This window comes from Lonchura striata, chromosome 5 (genome assembly GCF_046129695.1).
Source record: "Lonchura striata isolate bLonStr1 chromosome 5, bLonStr1.mat, whole genome shotgun sequence".
Classification (NCBI taxonomy): domain Eukaryota; kingdom Metazoa; phylum Chordata; class Aves; order Passeriformes; family Estrildidae; genus Lonchura; species Lonchura striata.
In genome coordinates, this window is record NC_134607.1 from 11,787,604 (window position 1) to 11,814,689 (window position 27,086).

The 27,086-nt window shown below is 47.7% G+C and overlaps 1 protein-coding gene across 2 annotated transcripts in view; it reads right to left on the bottom strand.

The window, feature by feature from the left end:
• Positions 1–306: 306 nt before the first annotated feature.
• LOC110472986 (sodium- and chloride-dependent GABA transporter 2) overlaps positions 307–27,086 on the bottom strand; it is a 31,167-nt gene continuing 4,387 nt past the window's right edge. For both annotated transcript variants that reach the window (XM_077783284.1, XM_021535196.2), the window contains exons 3-15: positions 24,936–25,070; positions 23,782–23,922; positions 23,140–23,224; positions 20,874–21,006; positions 16,861–16,995; positions 8,231–8,334; positions 5,412–5,536; positions 4,747–4,859; positions 4,463–4,600; positions 3,293–3,395; positions 2,541–2,641; positions 1,944–2,114; positions 307–806 (exon numbers count right to left, since the gene is read on the bottom strand). In XM_077783284.1, coding sequence (XP_077639410.1) covers positions 687–806; positions 1,944–2,114; positions 2,541–2,641; positions 3,293–3,395; positions 4,463–4,600; positions 4,747–4,859; positions 5,412–5,536; positions 8,231–8,334; positions 16,861–16,995; positions 20,874–21,006; positions 23,140–23,224; positions 23,782–23,922; positions 24,936–25,070 — 1,604 coding nt within the window. In that variant the 3' untranslated portion in view covers positions 307–686. The remainder of the gene's footprint in view (positions 807–1,943; positions 2,115–2,540; positions 2,642–3,292; positions 3,396–4,462; positions 4,601–4,746; positions 4,860–5,411; positions 5,537–8,230; positions 8,335–16,860; positions 16,996–20,873; positions 21,007–23,139; positions 23,225–23,781; positions 23,923–24,935; positions 25,071–27,086) is intronic.

Consider the following 27,086-nt stretch of genomic DNA (forward strand, 5'->3'; position numbering starts at 1 on the left):
GACTCATCAGACAGATGACACTTCTGTCTGACATCTGGCAGTGGCTCCAGCAGAAGGTGGCATTGCACTCTTCACCAGGGTTCCCCCAAGCCTACCACTTAGAGGAGCCTCTGAACCCCTGTTCCCTGTTTTCCTTCCTACCCTAACCAAGATTCCTCTCCTCTGGCCACCTTCCCATATCACTGTGCCAGTGCAACAGAGATGCAGATCTGGATGCCCAGCACAGCTCAGCTGACACACATCTCACCTAACATGCTATTGGCAAGGAATGCCAGTGGGACAAAATAAGAGACAGAGCAGATCTAGTCAGGAAAAACATAGATTTAATGGAATGAATGGAGAAGCTCCTAAAGTCCACACTGGAGCCACAGCTCTGACTCTGACACTTTACTCCAGGGTCAGTCCTTCCTTTCTGCCCACCAGAAGCCTGGGGATGCTCAGGAACACTGGTGCTTGATATGCCCCTTCAGAGCTCTCTCCAGGGGGAGAATTAAGGTGCATTGCTAACTCCACACAGACCATTTCCATGGCAGCCTCTTCATCAGCCCTTCAAATCTTCCAGAGAAGGGAGCTCAGCCCAGAAATCCCTCTCTTCTTGGTGAGTGAAGAATCCTTGTGTTATCCAACAGGTGGCAAAGGCTGTATAAAAACCATCCTGGTGGGAGGGTGGAAGGGCCACGCTAGTCCTAGCAATGAGATTCAAGCTCTGTCAGCATCAGGAGGCCAGCTCTGGTAGAGGGAAGGGGCTGTTCTGTGCCTGGCCTGGAAGGCAAGTCCTCAAGTGGGCAGGTGAGTTGGCGAAACCTCTGGAAGGCAAAGACAGGCACTAAGCACAGCTGCAAGAAGAAAAAGTGACCTGGGCCCTCCCCTAGCAGTCATGGGTTTCATTCAGCCAGCCAGGCTTAGCTGCAGATCTGCTTGCTAGATGCCAGAGATGTCCAGAATAAGGACAGTCAGTACTTCAGAAACCAAGAGGACAAACTCATCTTCAACCACTTGTCCCAAGGCAAGCACTGAGCACATGAGGTACTAATACAGGGAAAATGGAGGAAAGCTCTGTCCTCCATTTGCTCCAGGCCAGGGCTAGAAAACAGTCTGAGGGAAGGCTGGTGACTGAGTACCTCCAGGTCATTCCCTCCATCAGCACAGAGCCTGTGCACAGAGGATTGGCTTTCACTGGGACAAGTTCATACAGGGTTGTTCTCATACCACGTCATGCTGTGCAGCCTTGCCTTGCCTCTGCAGCTGTTCCCACTCCTCCCTTTGTGCGCTCGACACAGGGTCAGGGGCCCATTGCTGTCACAACCCATTCTTGAACACTTGCAGGAGGCAGGGAATGAGAGGGATCCTGGGGGTTCAGGACTGTTTGTGAAACCTCACCCTGAAATCATGAGCTGTGGCAGGGATAGGATGCTCAGCAGCAAGGCCTGGTTTTATAGCTCCCTGCCTCTCCAGTGTATTACAGGGCAACCAGCAATGCATCACTCTGGAAGCAGGACAGATCCAGAGCACTAAGACTGATGGGAACTCCAATTCCCAGTGATTCCCTCCATTCCAACTCTATGGCCTCAGCACAGACTGGTGAACTCAGCTGACCATAATGCTCAGGGAATCTGGAGATTTCTCAGAGCAAGTCCTCAAGCCCCAATTAAGGGCAGCATGGGGATCATCTTTATCCTCTCCATCTAATGACCTTTTTCCTGATGGTACTTGCAAAGACACAGAAGAAATGAATAAAGGGTACCAAGAGGCAACAGGCAGCTTGGAGCAGCCCTCCAGCACAGCAGAACTTAAAAAAATAGGTCTGTTATAGCAATTAACTCATTTAATTTACTTATTCTGTGCTCCTTCCTAATCAGCCTGCAACATAAATGATTCTGCTGCAGGGCTGGAGTTCAACAAAGAAGCACAGCACATGCCCAATCCCAGAGCACCAACCTCACCTCTCTGAGTGAGCCCTTGATGGTGGAGAGTTTGTAGATGATCCAGAGAGGGATGCACACCATCGAGGAGAGGGCTAGCAGCCATCCCAGAGTGTCTCCCCACCACGGGTACACATACTTCTTGTTGTAAGTCAATGGGGTGTATTTGATCAAAGAAAACAGGAAGGTTGCCTGTGAAAGAGAGCAAGAAAAAAAGAGAAAGAAATCAACACCATGAGCAAAGAGAGGTCTTTCTGGTAAGTACACATCTGCAGGGAGACTCATGGTAAAAAGGAGCACCTCAGGGCATTAACAGAGGAGACATCTGTTAAACAGGGTTTGCTGGGACAGCCCTCACAGGCAACACTGGTCATGACATCAAGGAGCTTGTCCCACCAGCAAACACATGTCACAGCTGAGCCTCTCCCCATTTGTTGAGCCCCACACCTGGCTTCCAAAGATACAAGCACAAATAACAAAAGGCCCCCATAGTCCAGGCCACATAACCCCCTCTATATATGTACATCGCTCTGTATATATGTAGGTGTCTGTATCTCAGAGGCACCCAGCTCTGCCCACATCTTCCTCCCCACAGCTCTTCCTCCTGTGTGTCCTCACCATGCAAACCGCAGGGGTGATGAAAAGCCAGCAGTATTTGATGATGGGCCACGGCCGGTAGCCGATCATATCTTCAATGTTATCGTAGAAACGCTCAGCACCTGCAGAAGACAGCAAGGATGGGATCCCTCACTGCTACCAGGGAAGAAGGGCAGCAGGGTCTGCATGTCCAGGGTCCTGCTTCAGCACTGTTTAGGTGCAATAGCCTCAGCTTCTTCTTCACTGCTCCAGGAGCTTCAGCATAGCCAACAATCAGGTCAGGGAGCTCCTCAGGAATGTGGCCAGCTTTGGTCTTTGTTTTGGACTAACTTCCTATCCTCCCAGCACAGTTCCGTAGGTCAGCAGGGCCAGCCACTCAGCATCTCCAAGGCTAGGGTCTCAGCCCAGGTTTTACCCATATCTGGTGACTGTCAAGGCTGTGAGAGAGGGTTCTCAAAATGTTTGAGTCTCAAGCCCTCTGAACACAGGTTGAGAAAAGATTTTTCAGATAACTCCAATTCCCCAGGGAGGGAACATCTCAAAAGCAGGAGTGCATAGGAACATGCAGGGGATATCTGCCAAGCAGGTCTCCCAGGGTGTTCCTGTGAGGAAGTCCCTGCCAGTTGAGTCCAGGGGCACCAAAGCAAAGGTTTAGATTCTGCCTTGCACTACAAAGCAATTACTAAATTAAGCTACCAACCAAAATTTTGAGAATGAACCAGACAAGATTGTGAGAGGCCAGAGCTGTGGACCCCCCCCTAGTTCATACTCACCATAGACCCAGGCAATGCAGAGAGTCTCAAAGATGGCTACAAAGAGCAGGCACATGCCACTGGCAGCATAGTAATCAAAGAGCTGGAAGACATACATCCCACCCTGGGAAGGCCCAAGTGGGCAGCAAGGTGAGAGAAAGGGGAAAAGAATCAGGCAAAGAGCTAGAACCAGAGCAGAAAACAAACTCAGTATCTCCCCCAGGGCTGGAGGCATCTCCCTCTCTGGGAAAGAGTTTTAGCCTACAGAAAAGGCACATCCCTTGTGCCCAAGGCCTGACAGACACATGTAGCCACCCTGCTGCTCTCAGGAGTCTCTGCAACCCTTCATTTCAGGGCAGCATAGCAGATGGCAACTGATTTCTAGAGATTGTGGGGATGTTTTAGGGGAAGAGAAAACCTAGACAACTCTTGTAGCTGGAAGTGAGGATGGAAACCTCCCTTTAAGATACACAATCCATGTGATTGACTTTAAAGTCACAATTTGCAGAAGGAAATAATTGCATGCAGCCTGGCTGTTTCACTGCCCAGGTCTGCAGGGCTGCCTACAAAACAAGCCTATGGGTAAGTCCAGGCACAGTGTTGCATGTACAACATCAGAAACAGCTTTTCCAAAAGTTACACCCAAATTAAAACAGAAAGTGCCAAGAGCATTCTGGCAGCATCAATCCACACATTCATATTGCTAGGCAGAGTTCAAACTTTTAAACAAGAACAGGTTGGCTCCCAGGCAATTAATCACAAGGATAATACAGAAGATATCAGTATAATAGATAAGGGGTGTCCTGAGGCCTGACAAGTTTCCTTATAGCAAGTGTTCCTGTAGCTCCATTCAGGAAGAAATAGAAGGACAAGGGCACTCCCCTTCCCATGCAACAGGCTACAACTGTAAAGGTTTGGTCTGTGTCAAGATAAATTTATAACCAAAACATAGGCTGTCCAGAGCTCCAGGTATCAGTCTCAGCAGGAGAAGTATCAGGTCTGTGACTGGCATAAGGGGTAAGGGCTGGAATGGAAAACACAAATGGCGTGAGAAGGGCAGGGCAGCTTCCTGCAGGCACAGGGCAGCACGATTGGCTCAGCAGCAAGCTCTTGGCCCCAGCACAGACCTCACCACCCACCAGATCCCACTCTCCTGTCAAGTACCATGCAGGTGGTCTGAACCCAAAATACCTCTGTGAGCATCACCAAGCCAACCAGATATGAGAGGATGGAGACCAGCAGGATGAGGGTCTCACGGCGGTTCTTCTTGCGGAAGATGGTGGGGTACATGTCCACAAGAGCTGTCACAAGACTCTCCACGCAGACAAACTGCAAAAAGCAGAGATCCCACCTCTGTCAGCCCATCCTGACCAGCTTCCCAGCCCCACTGGCTCCCCCTCAGCCAAGTTGAAGCCTGTCCTGAGAAGACAGTGGCTTTTGTCTGGTAGGGAAACACTCTGCTCCTGCAGCTTTACCTGGCTGTCCAGTCCCAGCAAGACAACCATCAGGAAGAAGAAGCACGCCCAGAGTGGGGAGAAGGGCAGCATGACCACAGCCCGAGGGTAGGCGATGAATGCTAGGCCAGGCCCTGCAGGGAGAAGGGCTTTCAGAGCAATGGCACGGCAGCAGCAGCACAGCACAGCTGGTTCAGACCTGCCTGAGGCAGCCACCCAGCCAAGGAACAGCTTGTGATCATGCAGCCTCTCACTCCAGTAATACCCATGCTGTGCATGAAACTCAGGCTCCTGGCGCAGTGAAGAAGAAGCTGGAAGGGAGGTAAGGGGACATGGCAACCACTGGCTGCTTCACTGTTGCAAGGGTTGGGAGCCAGGTGAAGCCTCTGAGCCCAGGAAGCACAGCACAAGCCTGTGGATATGCCATGCAGTCACCTCAGCACCCTCCCCACAAGAGATAGCAGCTGCCTAACCCCAGTTCTTACCCTTAGAGGCAGCTTTTATTACACTCAAACCAACTGCATCTCAGTACTTAATGAGTGTACACTGACTTGCACTCATTTTTCCCTGCTTTTTGGAGGCAGAGAACAAGGGATGGGAATCTGCAGCTGCAGGCATCCCCAGTGGCTGGGGGCTCAAGCCCATCTTGACCTCCACAGCCCCATCCCACTAGGGTCTTCACTCACCTGACTCAGCCACCTTGGCGATGGGCACACCCTGCTCCTCTGCCATGAAGCCCAGGATGGAGAAGATGGCAAAGCCAGCCACAAAGCTGGTGCCACTGTTGAGGAAGCACAGGGCCACACAGTCCCTAGGAGAAGGGGCAAAGCATCAGCCAGCTATGACCCACAATTCATGGCAGCACCCCAGGAGAGCACCTGCCTTTCTTTCCCAGTCACTGTGTCTCTCCCAGCACACCTACACCTTGACTCAGCACCAGGAACTGCAGAAAGATGCCTCAGGCTGGACAACACAGCAGGACTCCCCCAAGGGAAGCCTTGTCCAAGGACAGTATAAAGATGCATTGCTCACCTAGCCTCCTTTCTTGTGAGATAGTCTTCCCACACATCTAAATGCCAAGGGGTTTTTTTCCCTGTTTTTTTCCCTCTCTCTCCCCTGGACCCTCCTGTAGCAGCATGTAACAGTTTATTTTTGTTTGAGAAGGGAACACTTTTTTTTTTTTCCTTAAGAGATTTCTCAGACCAGTTATAATCTTCTGGGTTCTCAGCACTACTAGTTATCTCCTAGTCTTTGCATTATGAGAAAAAGATAATCACAGCCATCCAATTTATTTTCTCTGATCTATTCCCTTGTGTCTCTGTTTCATCTCATTCTCATCCATCAACACTTTAAACTGAACATCTCTTATCTATCCAATTCCTTTTTTACGCTTGAATCTCCCTAGTCGTCTTGTGACTGCAACCCTGGGGACAACAATAACATTTGCAGCATCATTCTGAGATATTCTGAACTAAACTGAATGTGAATGCACCCCTTCTGGGATTTCATGGCCTGCTCTGACTTTATTAAATGTTACTCTGCAAATCCTGTGCGATTTTTCTGTATCAGTCTTCATTTGTATAGCATTTTTGGGTCTTTGTGCTCTTGCTTGCACGTTAACTAGGTCAGAGCCCCTGCATCATACAAATTCAAATCACTCCTTCCAAAGCACAGCTCTTTGCACTGTCAAGGACTGCACAGCACCCAGCACCATTGCTCTGCCTTTGCATTTGGTTTCTAAGGCTCAATGAATCTCCCAGCTGGAAAGGGAGGCCACTCCACCAGTCCCAACACAATGGGAAGCCCAAGCCTGAACCTCATTTCCCCAGTTGCTATAAAGTGCCTGCTCTCCACTCAAATTATATTCTCAGTAATTTGATACAAATTCTCACATGTTTCAAATAGTTCCTCGTCCTTCCTGGTGTTTCTCCCTCTTTCCCCTGGAAGTATCCATGACAGGTCAAACCTTCCTTGGAAAGGCATGGGCTGAAAGGTGTTCTTCCATTATCTGGAAGGTGGGAAGGGGTGTCATGGTAGAGAGTAAAATGAGGGGATGGCCAGATCAAAGAGATCTCTGCAGATTTACACCTGAAAGGGAACCAGGAAGACCTGAAGAATTCCCTTGCTGTGACAGGAAAGAAGAAATGGTCAATACTGTTTAATGCCATCTTGGACCACTGCCATATGAACAACGGTTTCTACTGCCCACATCCTTTTCCAGGTCACCTGGAATAGGTGACCTGAAAATAGCAAAGTACCTGGCCTGGTATAACAAAGTGGGCACCATGCTGATGTCCCTCTCCCCTGCTAAATCCTGGTTCTGTGTTCTTGTCCAAACTAAGCCTGTAGAGCACAGGACTGACTCATTAAAACTGGGCCATGCTGGGAAAGGCTAGTCAAAGTTTTGACACAAAAACTAAGACCAGTGCTCCCAGGAGAGCCAAACAGTATACATGGCAAAAGCACAGCACCATGTGCAGACAGAAGTCTCTCCCCTTTCTACAGCAAATTCCAGCTGCAGTTACAGAAGGTCTTTACAACCCTTCTGCTGAGCAGCCCATCATCATCTCCATGTTGCATATTAGACTGGGGATGCAAAGGGCTAATGTCCAAGACATGTTGAACGCCAGAAACAGATCCATTATCTCTTCTTTCCCTACAGTTTTTTCTTTCAAAACTGAATATAGGAGAAGGGACATGAAAAGAAACAAGCATCCTAGCCCTGTTGTTGGAGAGGCAGCCCTGCCTCAGAAATGAACTCCTAAAGTGAAGAAAGATGCTTAGCAAGGATCATGTAGCCAGTGGTGTCCCTAGACCTTTGATGGCAACAACCACAATTTTGAATTTAAAAGATGGGGGGAGAAGTCAGTGCTAGGAGCAACCCAATCAGCAGAGAACGTGTGGGAAGAGAGGTGACCTCTTCTCACACAATCCTTTTAACCCTGGGGATGGATACAGCTACAGCAAAAGGAGTTTTTCACCAGACCACTTCAACTCAGCAGCCTGATTCTATCTGGCAACCTAGTCCATTTCTGCTCCTGCAGTCCAGCATGCAATAAACAGAACTCACATCTGCAGGCTCATATGTAACCATATGATATAGCACACAGGAACCCAGAGCACTGACAGCTGTGCCAGTCACTGGGTCCAAATGAACCACAGAAGGATAAATCACAAGGGGAAAGAACTCCAGCTGAGAGCCATTCGATTTCATGGTTCTGCTTTCCCTGTAGCTGCTTGTGTGCCCATGTAATAATGGAGGCTGTAGTGTGAACTGGGGTCACAAAGCTAGTGAAGAGGATATAACTTTTCAGAATGTGGAAAAAAGGACAGACAGACAATTCCCTTGGGTATAAAGCACAGAGAACTGGATCTGGGGAGAAAACATCTGGAAATAGCTTTCCTATGCCTTGAGTAGAAACAAAAATCATGACACTTCCAAAGGCCAGCAGCCTCCAGCAGATCCTTCATGTCCAGGAAGGGGAAGGCTCAAGGCAGCAGTTACCTGTAGCAGTTGTTATGGTATTTGTTATAGCTGCCCAGAGCTGTCAGGCATCCCAGACAAATTGCATACGAAAAGAAGATTTGAGTGCCTGCATCCATCCAGACCTGCAAGGGAGATGCAAACATATGTGAGAAGACAAGGCCAGCACAGACACTGCACGGATGGGAAGAGGCAGAGCCTGAAGGCTGCTGTAAGCACCAGAAAGGCCAGGGATCAGAAGGCCAGCATGACTCTGCATTGAAACAAGCTTTTTCTAGAGGCAGATTGTACAGTGCCAGGAATTACAGTGCTCAGTGAGGCACCCAGGGACTAGGCGTGCCAATGGAAAGGGATACATCAGGACCCTCATCCACCCAAAACACATATAGCTCTTTATCACACTGCTTTCTTTCTTTGACAAATCTGCAGAACCCTGTGACACTCAAGAGTCTTCTAGCAAGAGGAGGTCAGATGAACACTTTCCATGAGAGCTGAAGGAGCCCTCTGCCACCAGAGGAAGGGTACTTGATTTGGGCAAGCCTAGTTTCGAACTGGCTAGCACAGGTACATACAGCTTGTGGTGGTGGCCCTTCCCTCCAAGACCTAACATAAATACTCCAAAATTTAAATGAAATTGAATTAGGAAGGAATACTAGAAATAAACAGAGTTGATTGCAAAAGACAGCTCCTAAAAGAACATACAAAAACACTTATTCCCACGAGGTTCTTTGCTCTCACTGTCAATAACACATCCCAGGGCTCTAAGGCTGACATTTGTCAATGCCAAATTTCATCTGAAAGCCTAGTTGTGTGCAGTCACCAATTCAGGCATTGTCACTGCCTTCTGCAGACAACAGTAAAAGCAGGAACCAATGGTGGGGAATGAAGCAATGGCAAAGATTATTAAATAAATCTCTTTATTTAAAAGATCTTTTTTTCCCCTAGGGGTTTTATAAAACAGAGATAAGACAACCATTCAACAACGCTGAAGTGTAGCCACATTTTCAAGACTAAAGAAAAGCAGACATAAAATATTGCTGGGACAACTTTATGAAAAAAGTCTCCATTTGACAACTCTCTCCCCTCCCAGAGTGGCAGTGCCAGTAAGCACTCAAGCGGCAGCCTTGCCCCAGAACCCCTCTGAGAAGAACAGCACCACAGTGCTTTCCACAGGTTTTTTTTTGGGGGGGGTTTGTTTGGTTGGTTGGTTGGTTGGTTTTTTTCAGGTGTGATTTGATGACTTCAAATCACACCTGTATCTGTCAGCCAAGATCTCATGTCCTGAGGCAATGGGCAAGCTGGGCAGCACCAGCCCAGCCACCCCCATTGCTCAGGCCACCCTTACCAATGCATGGTTCTGCCTTTCCTTTTTTGTACTGGCCAAAGTATAATCATGTGGTGGCAGGTTTTGTTTTATATTTACTTCTCCTTTCTGGGCTGATGAGCCTTATGAAGTCATGTTACAATCCCATTAACTGACATTTTCCCAGAAGAAATTCTGAATTTAGCTCAAGGCACAGATGCACAGAATAAATCCTCTGCCTACTCAGCAGGGAAAAAAGGCAATGTGCTGCTAGGGCTAGGTTTGATGAGACTGCTCTCCCTGACTGTTCTGCAAGCCACTTGCCTAACCTTCAACCCCACAACCTTGACTTAAGTCTATGGAAATCCTGGACTCTAGGTTTCAGATCAAACAGGGAGTGAGATCAAATCTCTGATTTGTAGAATGGGAAGGGACAGGTGATGAGATGGGACTGGAGCAACTAATTCGAGGCATTGGGATGTCAAAAAAGTAATTGATCTCAGTGTATTTTACTGGTTTTGGAAATGAATGGGAAGATGAATTTAGAGAGCAAGCTATTAAATTTTTTCAGCTCAAAAGCATTAGAAAAAGATCAAAGCCCTTTTTAAAATTGATTCCTAAAGCATCACTGTGCTCTTAGGCAGTATGGGCACAGCTTTCATTCGGCAGCTACATTTTAGGCATAGCAAGGCACTAAGGTGAGCTGGACCAGCAGACACCTTTGCATCAATAATTTAAACATCTTTGCACAGACTGGAATCAAATGCTTTGTTAGGTTTGCTTTTTATTTTGCTGTTCATTGATAGAGCTCTTGTTTTCCATCAAATTTGAGCTCAAAACATACTCTCTCATGGGGTTTGTAGCTCTTGTAACTCAATTTGTCAAGATAACAAGACTTTTGCCATGAAACTGCCTACCCATGCCTCTCATAACATTAGACTCAGTTGATGCTTTTCAACCAGATTTAACAGTTGTCAGAAACCTCAAGGATATCAATTGCCTATGAATTGCACAATAGTTATGGAATGGGAAAAAGACAGGAACTCGGGGTCCCCACTGAGCAGAAAGCTACAGGGAAGAAGAGTCAACCAGTGTTAAATATCACATAAATCACACAAGCAAAGGAGAAATACCCCTCAGGCAGGAAAAAAAACGGTGCTTTACCAGCCATGGTGTAAGCCAAATATCAAGAGGCCAAGCTTCATTAGCTCTGTGGTTTATAACATGGTTCATTTCTAAAATCCAGTGATAACCCTGACTTGTGTAGCAGAGACCAGCATGGGGTTTGTGGGCTCCTCACTTTACAGCCTGCTCCGCCCAATCTCACACCTGTGGGGTACACACCTGGCTGTGTGGGAGCCCAGCCCCAAAGGGATACCCTTAGGGAATACAGGACCTGTCTTAGCATATGTTCCCGTTTGAAGCAAGGCAGTCTGTCATTGAAACCATAAATAAAGCTAAGCTTGACTTGCAGAGCTTGTGATCCTACTTAGCATGACTGTGAACACCAGCTCAGGCTGCCTACACATTATTTCATGCAGTAAAAGGTTACTGCAGCTCTCAGGCCAAAGACAAGAGACATCTACAACCTTCCCAGTTTCCTTGCAATTCCCAAATTGCTTGGGGGTCAAAGGACTGCCACAGGACTGATGCCATGTGTGCTCTTGACCCACTGGTGGTGGAGTCAAGCAGCAGCAGCAAGTCCCAGGACTGTGGGGTCACTGGGAGTGGAAAGGGTGCAGCCTCCTCCAGCAGCACCACTGCCCATCCAGCCCCACAGAGCTCATGGGGGCTACACAAACCATTCACTTCAGCAAACTGCAACTCAGACCTTTTCTGAACCTGCTGCCTGTGCTCATTTCTCTCCCTGTAGTGACTCGGAGAAATGTTTTTTTCAGCTGTTCCCAGACCAGTCTGACTAAAAGGTCTTGCAGGGTCAGGCAGGGCTCTCTTTCCACTGCAGATAAAGGCATCCTGCTGTTTTCTAGCCACTGCTCCCAAAGAGACTGGTAAAGTTATCCTGTTCAGATTTTGGTGGCACATTGGCAGCATGGGTATTTTGATTTAATTGTTGTCTGCATTTTTCTAAGCCATCCAGTTTATTTTATTCATAATTCAAATTCTTTGAACATGTTGTTTGGTCCAGTTTGCAACAGCCTCCTATTCTGTTTTTAGCCAAAACCTTTACACCTGAGCTGCAGCTATTCCTCTATCCCTTAATTTTTACAGTAATATTTACTTCATTACATGTTCTGGAATTTAATAGCTCCCAGTACTGAAACAAGTCCTTCCTTAGGAAGTTCTCAAAGCACTTACAAGTAACAGCAAGACCACTTTCAGGCAAAACGTTATTGAACCCCAGTGGATGCCATACATCAAATATAGGTGTCATGCTGAGAAGCACTGAACTGTCCCCATCAGCAAGCAGAGACAACACAGCACGGAGTGGGTACATGCTGTGTGGAGGGTCACATTTGGTGTAATGCATAGCAGAGAGCAAAAACTAGCCAAGTCTTGAGCTACAGTTCAAGCAGCATTTCTTTTGCTCACATCACAGCTCACGAGTCAGCCTGTGGCGCTGGCACTACCCACCACCACCCAAACACATCCCTGCCTTAGAAAGGGAGATGGTGACTCCCAAGGTTTTACTGCAGGACTCCCAGGGCACAATTTCCAGCACACTGGCGTTCCCCTTCACTCAGGACTGGTCCACAGGCCACAGCCCAAAGATGCAGCCCACATCCCACAGTGCTGCACCAGCACAGAGCTGATGCCTTGCCACACAGATCAGGGCAACGCTTCCCCCCATCCCCATTCATCTCAGCAGAGAGGAGACAGGGAATGGGTCACTGGCATCTGTAAAGTGCTCCTGTTCCATTTGCCCAGCATTATGTTCCCAATCCAAGAGCCCCATCTGCTTGGAAAATACTCCTTGGGAGTGAGGAACAAGGGCTTTGTACCCCAATTAATCTCCCTCTGCCAGCACTCAAGGCCCCTACAGTACCCTGCCTGAGAACACTGACCTCATGTTATCCCCGCACCTCAGGACACCTGGGTGCCTGGCGGGACATTTTGCACCCAGGTGAGCCCTCCCACCACTGGGGTTACTTTAAACACCACAAGAAAACAAACAGGTTTGTGGCTCATCCCAAAGAACGCAGCTGCCTGCCCCGGGGACGTGCAAAGGGGCAAGCGGCGCTCTGAGGGACGCTGCCTGGGAAGCCGGGCTTTATGGTCCTCCCAGCCCTGTTGCTTGCGGGCAGACAGACAAACGGCTTCATTCCTTCCTGTTATGTCAGCGCTGAGATCAGGCTCAGCAGGGCTGCACGGCCGGGTCCCGTGGCAGCAGGGCTGGGAACAAGCATAGGACAAGGAGGCGGAGGAAACCGTGCAGCTGTGGTTCGCTCCACGGGGATGCGCATGTTGCCCCAGCAAGGCAGAGGAGAGGATCCCAGCCCCGTCTGGGGGCACACAGCATCCCTCTGGCATGCTGCGGGAGCATCAAGCGCTCCCTGCCTGCTGCCCGGTGCCTGCCCTGTGTCCCCAGGGCGGAGCGGGAGCGGTGCCCGGGCTCGCAGCCCCTCTGCCGGGCAGGGGGGCGCGGTGGGGACAAGCACAGCCCTGCTGGTACACGTGTCCGCACACGGGCACAGCGGGAGCTCCTCCGCAGGAAACCAACACCTGCCTGCTGAAGGGGAAAGCTGTGCAAACCCGGCACGCTAGATCAAGGCAAGGGCCTGCTGGGAAAACAATAAATACGGAGGACAAATAATATTTAGGAGGCCTCTGGTTGCCCTCCCCTCTCACAGGGGAGCAGGAGCGTTTGCTGGCCATAGAGCGGAAGCAGGAAGGGCCTGAATTTGGGGCTCTGACCCCTTCCCAGCATGGCTTCAGGGGCCCCTGGTTAACCCAGCAGGTCCCAGCCCTGCAAGACGCATGTATCTCTCATCCTCCCTGTGGTGGCTGGAGGGGCTTATCCTCAGCTCAGCATTAACTGTGAGAGCTTTTCTGGTCCAAACCATGACCTCAGCATTCTCCCTCTGCAGCCACAGGCAGAGTGGGAAGACCGCCCCCCAAAACAACTGCAAGCATCTTCTCTTGCCTTCCCTTTCTGTCCTATCTGTTGGGAAACGAGCCATGAGGGAAATCTGCAGGGCCAAACGCTCCAAAAACCAATCATCAGGGAAATAGTTGAAAGAAAATGAGAGGGATCATAGCTTGCACCACTCATGAGAAAGGATTAAATCCCACTGCCCATACCCCTGAGCAATTCAGACTCAGACAGGAAAATGGGAAGGATATTCAGAAGTAAATGCTCAACTCTGATGACTATTGGCACCTCCAGTGTTTCCCTGCCCCAGGAAACTGGGATACAGCCTCCAAATTCAGAGGCCTTCAGCACATCTGGAATGGGTGGAAAGAAACTTATCACAGAAGCCTCTTTCTTTATATAAAAACCGGATAAAGTACAAGCAAATACAGCATAGTGGAAATTTTCTGGAAATTTCAAGAGGAAAAATTAGTGGAAGGCATTGAGAAGCACTTGCAGCTTTTCCAGAGAGACACAAACTCTGGGCACAACTTCTTCATTTTCATTCAGCATTAATCCTAAAGAGATTTAGCTAAGACTTGATACCAGAGTGAAAAGAGATTATTACATCTCTTTAACGCAAACCCAAATACACAAGACAGTCCTTTCTGCATCAACCCACTCATCCTCTGTATCTCTGTCTAAACAGTGACCAGCAGTCATATGAAAGCTTCAATCAACAGAAAGCCTGACAGCACCTGAAAAAATTATTTTAATGACAAGTTTTACACACTTAAATCTTAGTTGTACTCTGAATTCCTCTTATTTCATCTTCTCACTGGTGGATCCCACTATGCATCCCTCTCCTTAATCACATTCATAAATTTCCAGCATTTCTTGCTGAAATAAAACAATTGATAAAACCGATAAATGCAAAGGGTGAAGTGATCAAAAGTACAAATGGAGGATGATCCCAAGACCCTCTGTTGGTTCACACTGTGAAACACACAGGATGCATCTGGAGCACAGCAATGCAGTCAAGGAGTGAGAAAAGACTTTGGGTCTAGTTATGACTGATATGCTAACATCATAATATTGAATAATCTACATATTTAAAAAATTAGGTATGAGCTCGTTTTTTAAATTTTTTTGTTAGGGAAGATGCAGTTCAAAATAGATTATCTCTGGTGGTTTTGCTGTTACCTGCTCATATTTGAGCATAACTGGCCTTCCTTATTCAACACCTTGGTTTGGCAGTTCTCTCTATGGTCTGATCTACCTATCAACTGCAATTCATTTACCATTTTAATTATAGGCATTTCTCAGATTGAGGAGATGAAGATGCAGGAAGATTTAGGGCATTGTAGACTTCACAGCCAGAAGAGACAATTACCAATCAGCTTGACTGAGCTCTCATAGACAGTATTTCCCAATTCTGTCCAAGGTCACTTGGCAGGTGAAAAGCAATGATTTCCACACACCAGCCTGATATTCTGACATTTAATCACATCTCAGCTATTGCTGCTCCCCGGTAGAATCAGATAAATAATTCACCTCTTCTTTTCACGTAGTTTTTAATATACTTTAGAGGAGCTTTGATTTTGTCCCCTTGTATCGGTAGAATCGGATAAATAATTCATCTCTTCTTTTCACGTAGTTTTTCATATACTTTAGAGGAGCTTTGATTTTGTCCCCTTGTATATTGTTTGCCCTTTTTTTAAACCTACCCTTAAGATTGCTTCTCATAAGGCTCAGATTGGAGAGGTAATTTTAATTTTTTTTTTTTAATTTCCAAAATCCCTTCCCAAGCACTAAAGAATATTCCATTTTTCAAGGCAGTACAAAATTGCTGGTAAACAATTACAGCCCACTGTCCTTTGAGCACAAATTAATTATAATCAATTTGGTCCCCATGGACTGGCAGGACTCACACCACAGTCGCTGCAAAAAGACAGGGGGGCACAGACACACATATGTGGGACTTGGGACACTAACACTTCCTTCTCTCGTGGGAAGACACAAGAGAAGACTCAAGCCCTGCTACACAGTTGAGTAGGATGGCTAAAACATGCTAAAGGAAGGCAACCATCAGTGCCAAATCTTACTTTGCTCTCTCAGAAGTCAAGCGTTCATCAGGGAATGTGGAGTGGGGAGGGAGAAGCAAGTTCTCCTCCCCTTGCCTTTCTACCAGCATTTTCTAGGCTGGAAGGAAGATCTGCTTCTAAAGCACAGGCTGCAATTGAAAAAGTTTGCCAGGACAGACCTAATGAGGACACAACTAGAACTAAACATGTCACGCCTGAGGTGCCTTAGTTCAGTCCCCTGGGCAACACAGCCACAGTAACAAGAGGACTTTTCATAAGAAAAGGAGCACCACTCAAAAATACTATTTCATTTCAGAAGCCTATTGCACCTCATCAGTGCAAATGGAGACACAGTCACAGAAATCACAGTCCTGTTCTCACACCTTTCCACGCTTTTCTGGACCTCCATGCCAATGGAGCAGCTGTGCTACTCACCTCCTGCCATACATGCACCAGCGCTTATGTTCCCATTTGCAAAAGTAGTAACTGAGGCAGCACTGGTGCTAGACCAGAAAGAGTTAATAGGGTTACCAAGGGTTTTGCTGGCCTATTTTCCAGGCAGGCACCCTTTAATCTCCTTTGGAAACACCTTCACACAAAGGCTGGTACAGTAGCTCAGCTGGAGCCAGGATTTAACATGGAAGAACTTGCCCCAAAGAGATTAAAAGCAGCAGTTGGGCGCTGACCTTCCTGTCAAACAGGCAGGAATTTCTCACCAGGGATGGGAAGGAGAGAAAGGCAGCCAGGTCCCAGGGACTGCTGCTGCAGCATGCCATGGCTCCCACCATCCATGCAGCTGGCATGCTTCCCAAGGAAGATGGAGCCAATGTGCCAGGAGCAGGGCTCATCCCCACAAGCTGCCAGCACAGTGCAAAGTGGCACCCCATGAACCATCTGGCTGCACAGCCGAGGAGACTCCCCAGAAAACAGGAGGGATAGCTTGCACCACTCATGAGAAAGGATTAAATCCCACTGCCCATACCCCTGAGCAATTCAGACTCAACTCAGACAGGAAAATATGGGAACAGCACTGGAACACAAGAGAGCAGAGACTATCAGAAAATACACCAATATCACAGCTCTGCCTTACAGCCACAGAGGGGCAACAGAGGGGTCAGAAAGTAGAAACTGGAAGAAAGAGAGTAGGAAAACAAAAAGGAGAGAGTGTGGGCTGCCAGAGGAATCCATGCAAGCACAGCTTAGCCATTCATTTCTCCCCACCACCCCACCTTACCTGAGGGTCTCCAAGGCGACTGATGTCTGGATAAAGGTAAAAGAGGATTCCCTGGGATGCTCCAGGTAAGGAGACTCCCCTGATCAGCAGCACAATCAGCATGACATATGGGAATGTGGCAGTGAAATATACCACCTGGGAGGAGCAGGAAGGAACAAATGTGAGAGAGAAGCATGGGCCAGAGCACACTGTGCCAGCAAGTATCACAGCACTGACCCTAGGCTGGTGGGGTCAGACTGCTTTGCTGAGCACATTGCTGTCTCCTGTAGTAGAAAGAAACATGTTTTAAAATGCACTCAGGAAACTTATGAAATACCATTGTACATCTAGAGCCAGAGAAAATCTTTCTAGTCCTAGAGCAATCCAGATCCTGAGCCAGGCTGTCAAACAGGTTGGAGTCAGAGTGGGTCTTCTGAAGCCCGTGGTTTAATAGCTACATGCATCAGGGAAGGAGCTTCCCCCAGTATCCATCTTCACATCACTACTCCAAATAGAGTCTGAGTGACACACAGTTTCTTCTCCATAGCGTCTAGTGGTGAAGGTAAAGGGGTGTGCAGGCAGCACCTTGAAACGTGATTGCCACTGAAGGACCACCAGGGACAATGCTGGGGGTCCCCAATTCCAAGCTGGAACTGGCAAAGGGGTTGTGCCCAGCCCTTCCCACTGCAGTCACTCGCAGCCACTGCCTCTGAGTGACCTCATCATGGGCATTTCAGGCAGAGCAGGGCTGCAAGTCTCAGAATTGCCACTAAGGATGCAGACCCAAACAGGACCTGGAACACGTGCCCTCTTGCTTTTTTGTGTCACTAGCCCCATGAGCATTGCAGACATTCTCAGTGGGGTTAAAACCACTTTCCTCTAGCAAAGGAGCTACATCCCTTGGGGGAATGCTGGAAACCAGTATCAGATAATCCTTTCAGGGATTCACCTCTGGTAAATGCGACACTCAGTTCGGGCACTACCAGTGTATTTTCAGGACTGTTCAGGCTAACTGCTGTAGCATGCCACAATGACACCACATTGCAGTCTGTTTCCCACACAAACTGATATTGAGAGCTCATGCAACCTCCTCAACAATTCAAGTAATGTGATTCATCCTTTTGCATTGCTTCCACACCTTAAAGAATTATTGGCCACCTTGAGAAGAGGTTGCTCATTATCAGGCTAGGCTAAAAAAAAAATGTTGCTTCTTCAGGCTTTTTCCTGTGTGGACATGCTGAGCAAGGACTTGCATCAGCATGCTTCACCTGAATGCTACCCACAGCTCTTTTCTCTGCACTGGCAGTTGTGGACTGGAGAGCTCATCTCTGGAGAAAGTGCAGAATGTAATGATGTGAAGTAATCCATTTCTCACACCTGCCCATCCATCCAGAATTAGTTGCTTTAAAATCTGAAATCCCACCATCTCTTAGTGGGAGTCACAGGCTGTGATTCATCTTTGGTAATTTCTCTGCTAGGGGACATCCTACCTAGAACAGGCATATGATTTCCTTGGACAGTATGGCCACTTCTGCTCTGTCCCTGAGTAATATATATGATCTGAGCAGTGATTCAAAATGAGATTTTGTTTTCTGGATCCACTCTGAAAGACTCCATCTGAATAAAGCAATGTCCTAAGCACCTGCTTCTGTGAGTCCTCCCTTAAGTCAGGACACACACCCTCCAGTCATTCAGTTTTGTATTGTAGGACAGGATTTGAAAGGTATCCCATCCTTGAAAAACCCAATACTAGACTATCATCTCTGTCTATGCATTTCATGTGCCCTGCTCTATGTATCTCGGCAGTCTTGGATAACACTGACAGAGAGATCAGTGAAAAATACCTCCTTGCTGAGGCTCTGGATTACCTGAGATACCTGGAGCAGGTTCATCCCTGTCCCTCTGAATCTGCATCCTGAACACTGTAGAAACCAAGGACAGGATCCTTCAGCAAGTAAACTCCCCATAATCTCAAAGTTTCAAGGAGTCTCTGATTTAGAGCTGTACAGTGACAGTAAATCAAATCTGCAGGTCCTGAAAGTTTAACCGTCATCACTGTATTAACCACACAACCAATGTCTTCCTTCAGGAAATAATGGGATGCAAGTCTAAGCTTTCTCAGCCCATGAAAGCAAGATTAAAAACAGAAACCATAAAAACATCTCATTGTCTTTGAACCTTAGTGCATGTTCTTCCAGGATGACAGGCTGCACGTTGGCTTAATCTCTAAATAATACCAGTTTTAGGAGCTCAGGGTACAAACTGGTAGTTGACTGGCATATGATTTAGATTCATGTTTTGGTAACATCCTATGTGTCTTACAGCCTGTGTGAATTAGTGTGTTAAGCTTCTCACTCCACAGTCACTCACACCTCCACCGAGACCCGAGGCCTGAATTTGGAGAATGCTTTGCTGGATTAATATTGCCAAACTTCTAACAATAGGAACATCTGGATCCAATGAGATATTACTTTGGCTCAGACCCAACATTTTTTATTTTTTGGGCATTGTTAGCACTTACATCACTAGGAACCTTGCCGGGATCAGTGTGATCATTCTGTCACATGCTGGTCAACAACATCCAGGGTTTAATTTGAATCTGATCCACATGCCTCAGCAAAGTGGTTCCATCTGTGACAACCTCCTGCCTGTGGGAGTGCTCCTGGGGTCAGGCAGTCCCTGTGCTGGAGGATGAGAACCACTGCTGATCTGAGTAGGGTGATTTCAGCTCAAGGTGTTGACCCTTCACAGGCAAATCCTCAGAATTAAGGAATATTTCTCTCCCAGTGTGGTTATATTCCTACAGCCATTATTTTATTCAGATTATTAAATATGTGGACAGTTGATAAACCTATGGACACTGTTGCTTCACTGAAAGATGGTTTCTGTTTTCAAGATCTCACCAACACTAGTAGTTTTTGCTAAAAATCACTTGCATTTGACCGAGAAATTGTATCTAAAATAGATGGAATTTGTTCTCAGGACTTCCCACACTACATTTGCTGTATCTTTGCATTATATTTGCTGTTACTAGACTGCCTCTGTTTTTCTTTTACCAGGCCACCACAGCAAGCAGTTGCCCTTTTCTTCTCATTTTACTCCATGGAAACCAGAAAATATCATCCCTGCAAGCTGTTTGATTTCCCTGCCTTGTTTCACAATCCCAGACCATTCTGGAAGCAAGAGAAACTGCTAACATCCATGCCATCAACTTGATAGAAATGGGTGCAGCTAAAGTTTACACCCCATCATACATGATGACTTGTTCAAGGCATGCAGAGAAGACACCATTTAGGAAATAACTAAACCTTTTCATTTCCATCTGTTCTTGCTGGCTCCAGACAAAGCTAGCTGGGAATGGGGTGAGTAGGTAGTAGCAGAAACTAAGTAATGGGGTCAGTGCAAATGAGAGTGGCACACTCTGTAACAGACAGCATGGAATGGAGCTGTACAGCAACACCAGTTTTTTCCTAAGAACATTAACAGAAATAGCTCTGTTGTGACTGGTGTGGGGATAGAAAAAGGAGACCTTTACTGCTGGAGAACATGAGCAACTGTAGAAAGAGTTAGGAGAAACAAAAAGCATAAAAAAACAACTCCTATGGTGCTGAGGCAGAGAGGGGTTTGAGGCCATCACAGTTACCTTTTTTTATATTTAATAATTTTGAAGATTTTCCAGCTGCACTTGCCAGCAGAGGCAGAAACATGCTGTTTGCTCATGCTGTGGTAGGAAGGAAGGGGACATGCAACCACCCCAGACAGAGGAAGACTGTAGGGTCTCCTCAGCCTGTGAATGGAGAGGGACTGGATGGGGATATACATCTTGGAAGTTAATGCTCTGAGATGTGTCAGTGCTCCCATCCTTTCCTACCCAAAACCATAGAGCCTCGTTCACATTGAACCCTACAGGCTCCCACCAGCTTATGCAGACAGTGGTTTCCAGGGGACCTCAAGGACCTCTCAGAACCTGTAAAAGGTGAGTAGAACCAGTGCTGTGACCAAGGGAAGAGGCTTGACCTCAACCAAGGACTCACCTTGCCCGTGGACTTGACCCCTTTCCAAATGCAGAAGTAACAGATGATCCAAGCCAGCAAGAGACACAGAGCCAGCTCCCAGCGGAGACCACCCAGGTGCTGGATGCCATCAGAAATCTTTAGCACTCGCCTCCTGCATTGGGGGGAAGCAAAGAAACATTCAAGGGTCACTGATGCTGGCCACTAATATTCCCAACACCATGCTGGTTCTCACCTCCTTGGTGCCAGATGGTTTTAGGGAGAAAAACTGTCTTACTAACAAGGTTCAGGTCTGAGTTGAAAGCCTCAGAGAAATTAAGCACTGCTCTTCTCTGAAAAACATTGCCAGCCTGGCAGGTCACACATGGACACACAAAGTTCACCTATTTTTCTGACATGCTGCAATACTCAAAGTCAGAGGTACACTGCACTTACGATGCAGAATCCATCAGGACCATCCAAGAAGCAATGCTGTCCAACCCCTTCTCCATAGCACACTTCTCTCTTTTGAGGCAGCCACATAATTGACCTCAGGACACAGAGCAGCACAGCATCCCATTCTGTGACTAAGACCCAACCATGACCACCATAATCCTCACTGCACAGTCAGAAGAGGCCACCTAGAGCATCCTCTTGCAGCCAGTGTGGGGATAAAATCCTGGGCTTTTTGGACCTTGGTACAGATGAGGTCAGATAGTAACAACCTTTCCATGTCACGTGTATGTCAAGTCTTCCTCATCACTTACAGTGAGGACTCATCCTCCTCTCTCCTACATCACACAGTTGAACCCGAGTGAAATCCCAGGGTGCAGTCCCAGAAACACCCAAGCCTGAGACAGGCAGTGAGGGACTTGCACGACAGTAGAGCCCAGCAACCAGCAGTGTCCACGCTGCTGCAAAAGACAGCAATTATCCCAAAATAAAGGTGCTGCTGGAGAACCCTTCTCTAAGGCACTGCTGCCCTCACTGCCCCACAGCCTTGCAGCAGATTGAGGGGGTGAGAGAAGGGTTGGAAAAATCACAGTGTTCTTCTCTCAGATACGCTTTGTCATGTTGCTCTTTGCCTGCTTCTAAGGATGTGGACTCTAACCAGTGCAAAGGGTGCCACTGGACTGGAACTAACTGAGTGCAATACTGCAGCCAGGAGAGACCTGTGGAGTGTGCAATCAACCCACTGTCACGTCAGAGCACCTCAAAGAAATGCTGGCCTCCTACCTCCCTGCCCAGGGACAGCAGGAATGGATGCTGCAGACAGTGAAAACAGAAGGAACAAAAACAACAGACAGCAGAAATTTCCAATCCCATGCTGCTTATTCCCCAGTAACACAGGGATGGTCACAGCAGTGGTAGAAACAACTTTTCCAGTGTTCATCCACAGAAAAAGCAGCCTAAGGCAGAGCACCTTCTAATCACCTGTGAGCAACAGGCAGAGGGAGAGCACAGGAGACAAAAAAAAATGTAAAATTTTGGAGTTTAAAAGCAGTGTCCCTGTGCTGAGCTGAGGAAGCCCTGGGGGTGCTGTGTGTGGGCTCCATCCACCCCTGAGGGCAGGCAGGGACAGAGCCCTCCATCCATCCCAACGCACAAGGGAAATGCAGCAGAGGGGTGACCAGCACAGTCATTCAGCCAGGGCTCCGTGCTTAACTGGGCCTGCTGAGCATCATCAGAGATCCCAAGCCAACAGATGCCTTTGTGACAGACATAAAGCTACTCTGTACTCCAGGGTAACTAACACAAGGGGAGTAAACAATGAACACGAGGAACCAAATTTCAGTGTGAAGTTATCTGACCCCCACATTTCGTTTCGATTTTGGTGAGTTTCTTTCCTCAGCATAACTTGCATATGAGTCGCCCTATATGGAAAACATCACTTCTTTTTCTATTTTTGAGATAAGACCAGTGCATATACAAAAGTCACTGCCCACCATGCCAGAGCCTCCTGGGAATACACTGGTATCACACAGCAGCATGAATTCAAAGGAAAGAGTCAGTGAGACAAAAAAGGCCAAAAGGCCCAGAGGGACCAGAACACAGAATCAGAGAAGGACAAAATCAGGTGGCTCTGAGGCATACCATCACAGCTCCAGAGAAACACCATGGGCACAGTGAAGTTAATCTTGACTGACAGGGCTGCCCCTGAGAGCCTTCACTCTGACCTACTCAGCTTTCCCCTTTGTGTCTTCTTCTGGCAAGGATGGGTTTATAGGATATTCTACTGCAGTTTGTCCCTTGCCCAGGGAAATTATATCTGAGAGGGAAGGGGTGTACAGGCCTATCCTTTACTTACTCCCAGAACTCGATGACTGGGGACGTGGCGTTTTCACTGGTCACGTTGAAGGTTGAGTTTGCCTTCTGAAGCTCCATGCAGTTCCCTGCAGGAAAGGCCCAGGGAAACAAGAACTGTAAGCAGCAGTGCCTGGAGTACCAGAGGATCTGAAAAATCCCTCCCTGTCCATCTACAGTGTTGAGACTCCCTGACATTCACTCTGGAACAAGTTATAGTCTCAAGGATGCACAAAAAGAAATGCCTCCATGGAAAGGGTGGCAAGAAATCTAGGACACTTGAGATGATAGCATTTAATCTTTCCTTACAGCAGGTACAGCTCTGATCAGCACTAGGTCTGTGGCTAACACACAGAACAAGATGATTCAAAGATAGCAGGTTGGAGGGCATCCATGTTTTCTGGAGCCCAGAGCAGGAGTCACCAGGGAGGTCACCACTGCACAGCACTGGTGCTTCTCTAGCAAAGACTGAGATCAACTAAGCCTCTCCCACAAAAGTGCCAACAGCACTGCAGAGACCCAGTGCCCCAAACCTGCATCCCACCCACACAGGAACAAGACACTCCCCTGAGCCTTGGCCCTGGGCAGCAGCAGGTTTCCCTCAGCTGGGGTCTGCTGGAGATCAGGGAGAGGGCTCCACACCCACCTGTGTTCCACTCGTGGTCACAGCTGCCCCAGGGGAGGTCAATGGTGAATGAACTGAAGAGATAAAACAAGGCCCAGGCCAGGACAATGATGTAGTAGAAGTTCAGCAGTATGACGATGACCTGTGAGGCGTAGCCAATTCCTGCAGAAAGCGAGCCCCAAAGGCAGGTGACCCACATGCCAGGGGACAGGAACAGGATTCCCCTTTGGGAGCTGCTCACCCCGTGTTTGCACCTGCTGCTCTGCGTTTTGAGTGCGCTGCTGGATCCATGTCAGTGGGGTAGCCCCCAGAGCCACCGGCCCCTCCCCAAATTCCACTGTGCCACATCAGTGGGCATCCAGTCAGGGGCCCCCAGGCAAACCCCTTCCTGCTGCCCTGCCACTGCCTTCCCTGGTAAAAGGGTGGCGATGGGAGGGACGCTGGGCAGGGGGTGGGCAGGTTATGGTTGGAACACCACCCAAAGGGGCAGAAACAATGGTATGACACCTGCTGAGTTACATCTCTTCTAACAAAATTAATTTTTAAATAATTGTCACTTTCCCTTTTCATTTTTATTTGGGAAGCTCTTATTAACACTGCACACCTTCTCTGGGAGGCGTTGGAGAAGCATCTAAAGGTTTTGGCACATAACGAGGAGGTAACAGTGACTTTCAGAGAAATCAAAGAAAGTGGCTTGAGGCTGGATAACTGTGATGAAACTGTGCTAGAAACAGAGGATCTGACTACTGACAATTCATTAAGAGAGCTGACACCTTCACCAGTAAGGTTTTATATGACCTGCAAACTCACAGAGATGACAGAGCATCAACTTAGGAAAAAAAGCAAAGCAGCAGCATGCTTTAGGTTCAGAAGCATTTTCCCCATTTACCTCTTAAGGGATAACCTTGATTGGGCACAAAGCTCCTTGCCAAAACTGTGGCCATGAAGAAGAAAACCAGGATGCAATGTAAAAGTGAGAACTGTTTGGTGAAGGTGATCCATTTTTCCAGCAGGATTTTGGAAAGGGGGCAGCCACTGGCCTTCTCAGGCAGGTGGGCAGGGGATGTATGGAGGTGCATAACAATCCAGGCTGTGGGGAGACACATCTCTGCTCATCCCCTCAGGGTCCCAGGGTCTCCCCATCTCACCATGCCCTCCCAGCTCCCTCCACTCACCTTCAAAGAGGGGGCAGATCCTGCGCCAGGCTGTCACCCCTCCCTGGCTCGTGTACTGCCCCAGCGCTGTCTCCAGGAAGAACACTGGGATCCCACAGGTGAAGAGGAAGATGAGGTAGGGGATGAAGAAAGCACCTGGCAGATTCAAGTGGCAGATAGAAAAATAAGCCCCATGAGGGGACTGAGGTCAGGCTGTCTCTAGCCAGTCACCAGGCAGGTTCCTCCTGAGTGGGACAGCCTTGGAGGGATGGCAGTTGTGGAGATTGGAAGATTACAGACAAGATGCAAGGGAAAAAAATATTTCCTCACATTTCATCTTCTGGACTGATATGATTATATGAACAATTCAAAAAATACAAAGAATGGAGAAGAAAGTTGTGAATAGCTGTATGGAAATACAGAATAACACTCTGCTGTGAAGACATTCCAAATTGAATCAGGTTTGTGGCTCCTTTCACATTGCATATTGTGACTGAATAAGCTGACAAACCCATGGATGCCAATACCAAGGCTCTGAGGAGCACACGAAGACTGACACTTGTGCCTAGTTTGTAGGGCTGCTCAATCATTTTCTTGGCAAAAAGCAGCAGACATGCAAAGGAAGAGCAAGTAATGCAGGAAAGTATGCACCTCACAGCAGCAGCCAGGGCTGCCCTCCTGTTCCAGCCCTGTCACAAAACAGGCAGGAAGAGATTAAATGTTTCAGGCTTTTGATTACCCCAGGCTAATGTTAATTGCAGTAATGGCCTTTACCCCACAGAGCATAGGAGACAGCCCCACAAGATGGTGCATGCACATCATGTGCCACTCACACATCATGTGCCACTGGAGCCACTCAAGCTGTGCTGAAAGGCAGGGACACAGGTCAGGAAAGAGGTAGCCTCAAGCAGAGAGCAGCATCTTGGCTGTGGGGGGCTCAGAGGGCATGCAGAGTCAGAGGTGGCAACCCAGGCAGGCACTAATTGTGGTTTCCGTGCCTTTTCCCTGCCTGTGTGATGCTAACTGGCTTTGGGCTCAGCTTGGTGGGGGTATATGGGAAATAACAATCCTGGTGCACGAAAGAACTCAAAACCCAGGAGATTTCATTAAGAAGCTTAGCTAGCATGCAGGGACTGGGAAAGGGAAGGGGCACTTTGGGGGCTGGCTGGGATTCCCACCCTGTGCTCATCTCAGCTGGGTACAGAGCCACAGCACCTGCTTCTTGGGAAAAAAAAAAAAAAAAAGCATAAACAAAATAGACGGGGAAAGCACCCTGGCAGCTCACTGTGGACAAAGAGGAGTTGAAAGGGGTGCTGGCTTAATGGTTTGACTCCATGATCTTAGAGGCCTTTTCTAATCTCAGTGATTCTGTGATACCTGGCAGCACTGCAGGAACAATGCACATCTGCCCATATACTGTAAACAAAAATTGGTGAAGGTAAACAGCAGGGGAAATGGTTGTCTTAACACCGTCCCTTCAACTCCCAACTTGTACAAAATCATATCATCATGAAAGTCAAGCCTGTTTCCAAGAAAGATGGTTGTCATATAAAAGTCTGTATTTAACTAAACTCCAGGAGAGGTCTCTGAGGCAGCAAGACAAGCTTTTCAGCCCAGTTTTCCCTTATTTGCAGCCTGCACTCTGGCCTGTCCCCTAACCTGTGATTATTGCAAGTTTCAGGAGGTCCTGACATGTAGGCTGTAGAATAGCACAGAATTATGGTGGAGAGAAAAAAATTTGTAGAGACATGTCTCTGCAATCTGCCCTAATCCCCTCACATCCCAGGTGGGGAGATTGGTGTACTGAGATCTGAGCAACCAGCCTCAGCAAGAGCTGACTTAGAGGATGAATCCTGAGCACTTTGTCATTAATACCGTCAGTATTATTTAGCTAAAAATATATGATAAAGACATTTATGCTAGCTCTGTATAAACTTGTGTAGTTATCTGCAAGAAACATAATTTTAAGCAACTTTCCCAACTGTCATGAACAGAGGCTTGTTTGTAGGGTATTTTAGGGGAAAACTTTCCCAGCCAAGGCCTGAGCTCTGGCCAAACCCTTGCCCATGCTGGTAAGGCCATGTGCCATCAGATCCAGGTGTTTCTGTGCTAAAAATATTGTCAAGTCACTTTGACTTACTGATTTGGGCCTATAAACGCTGAAACAACTTT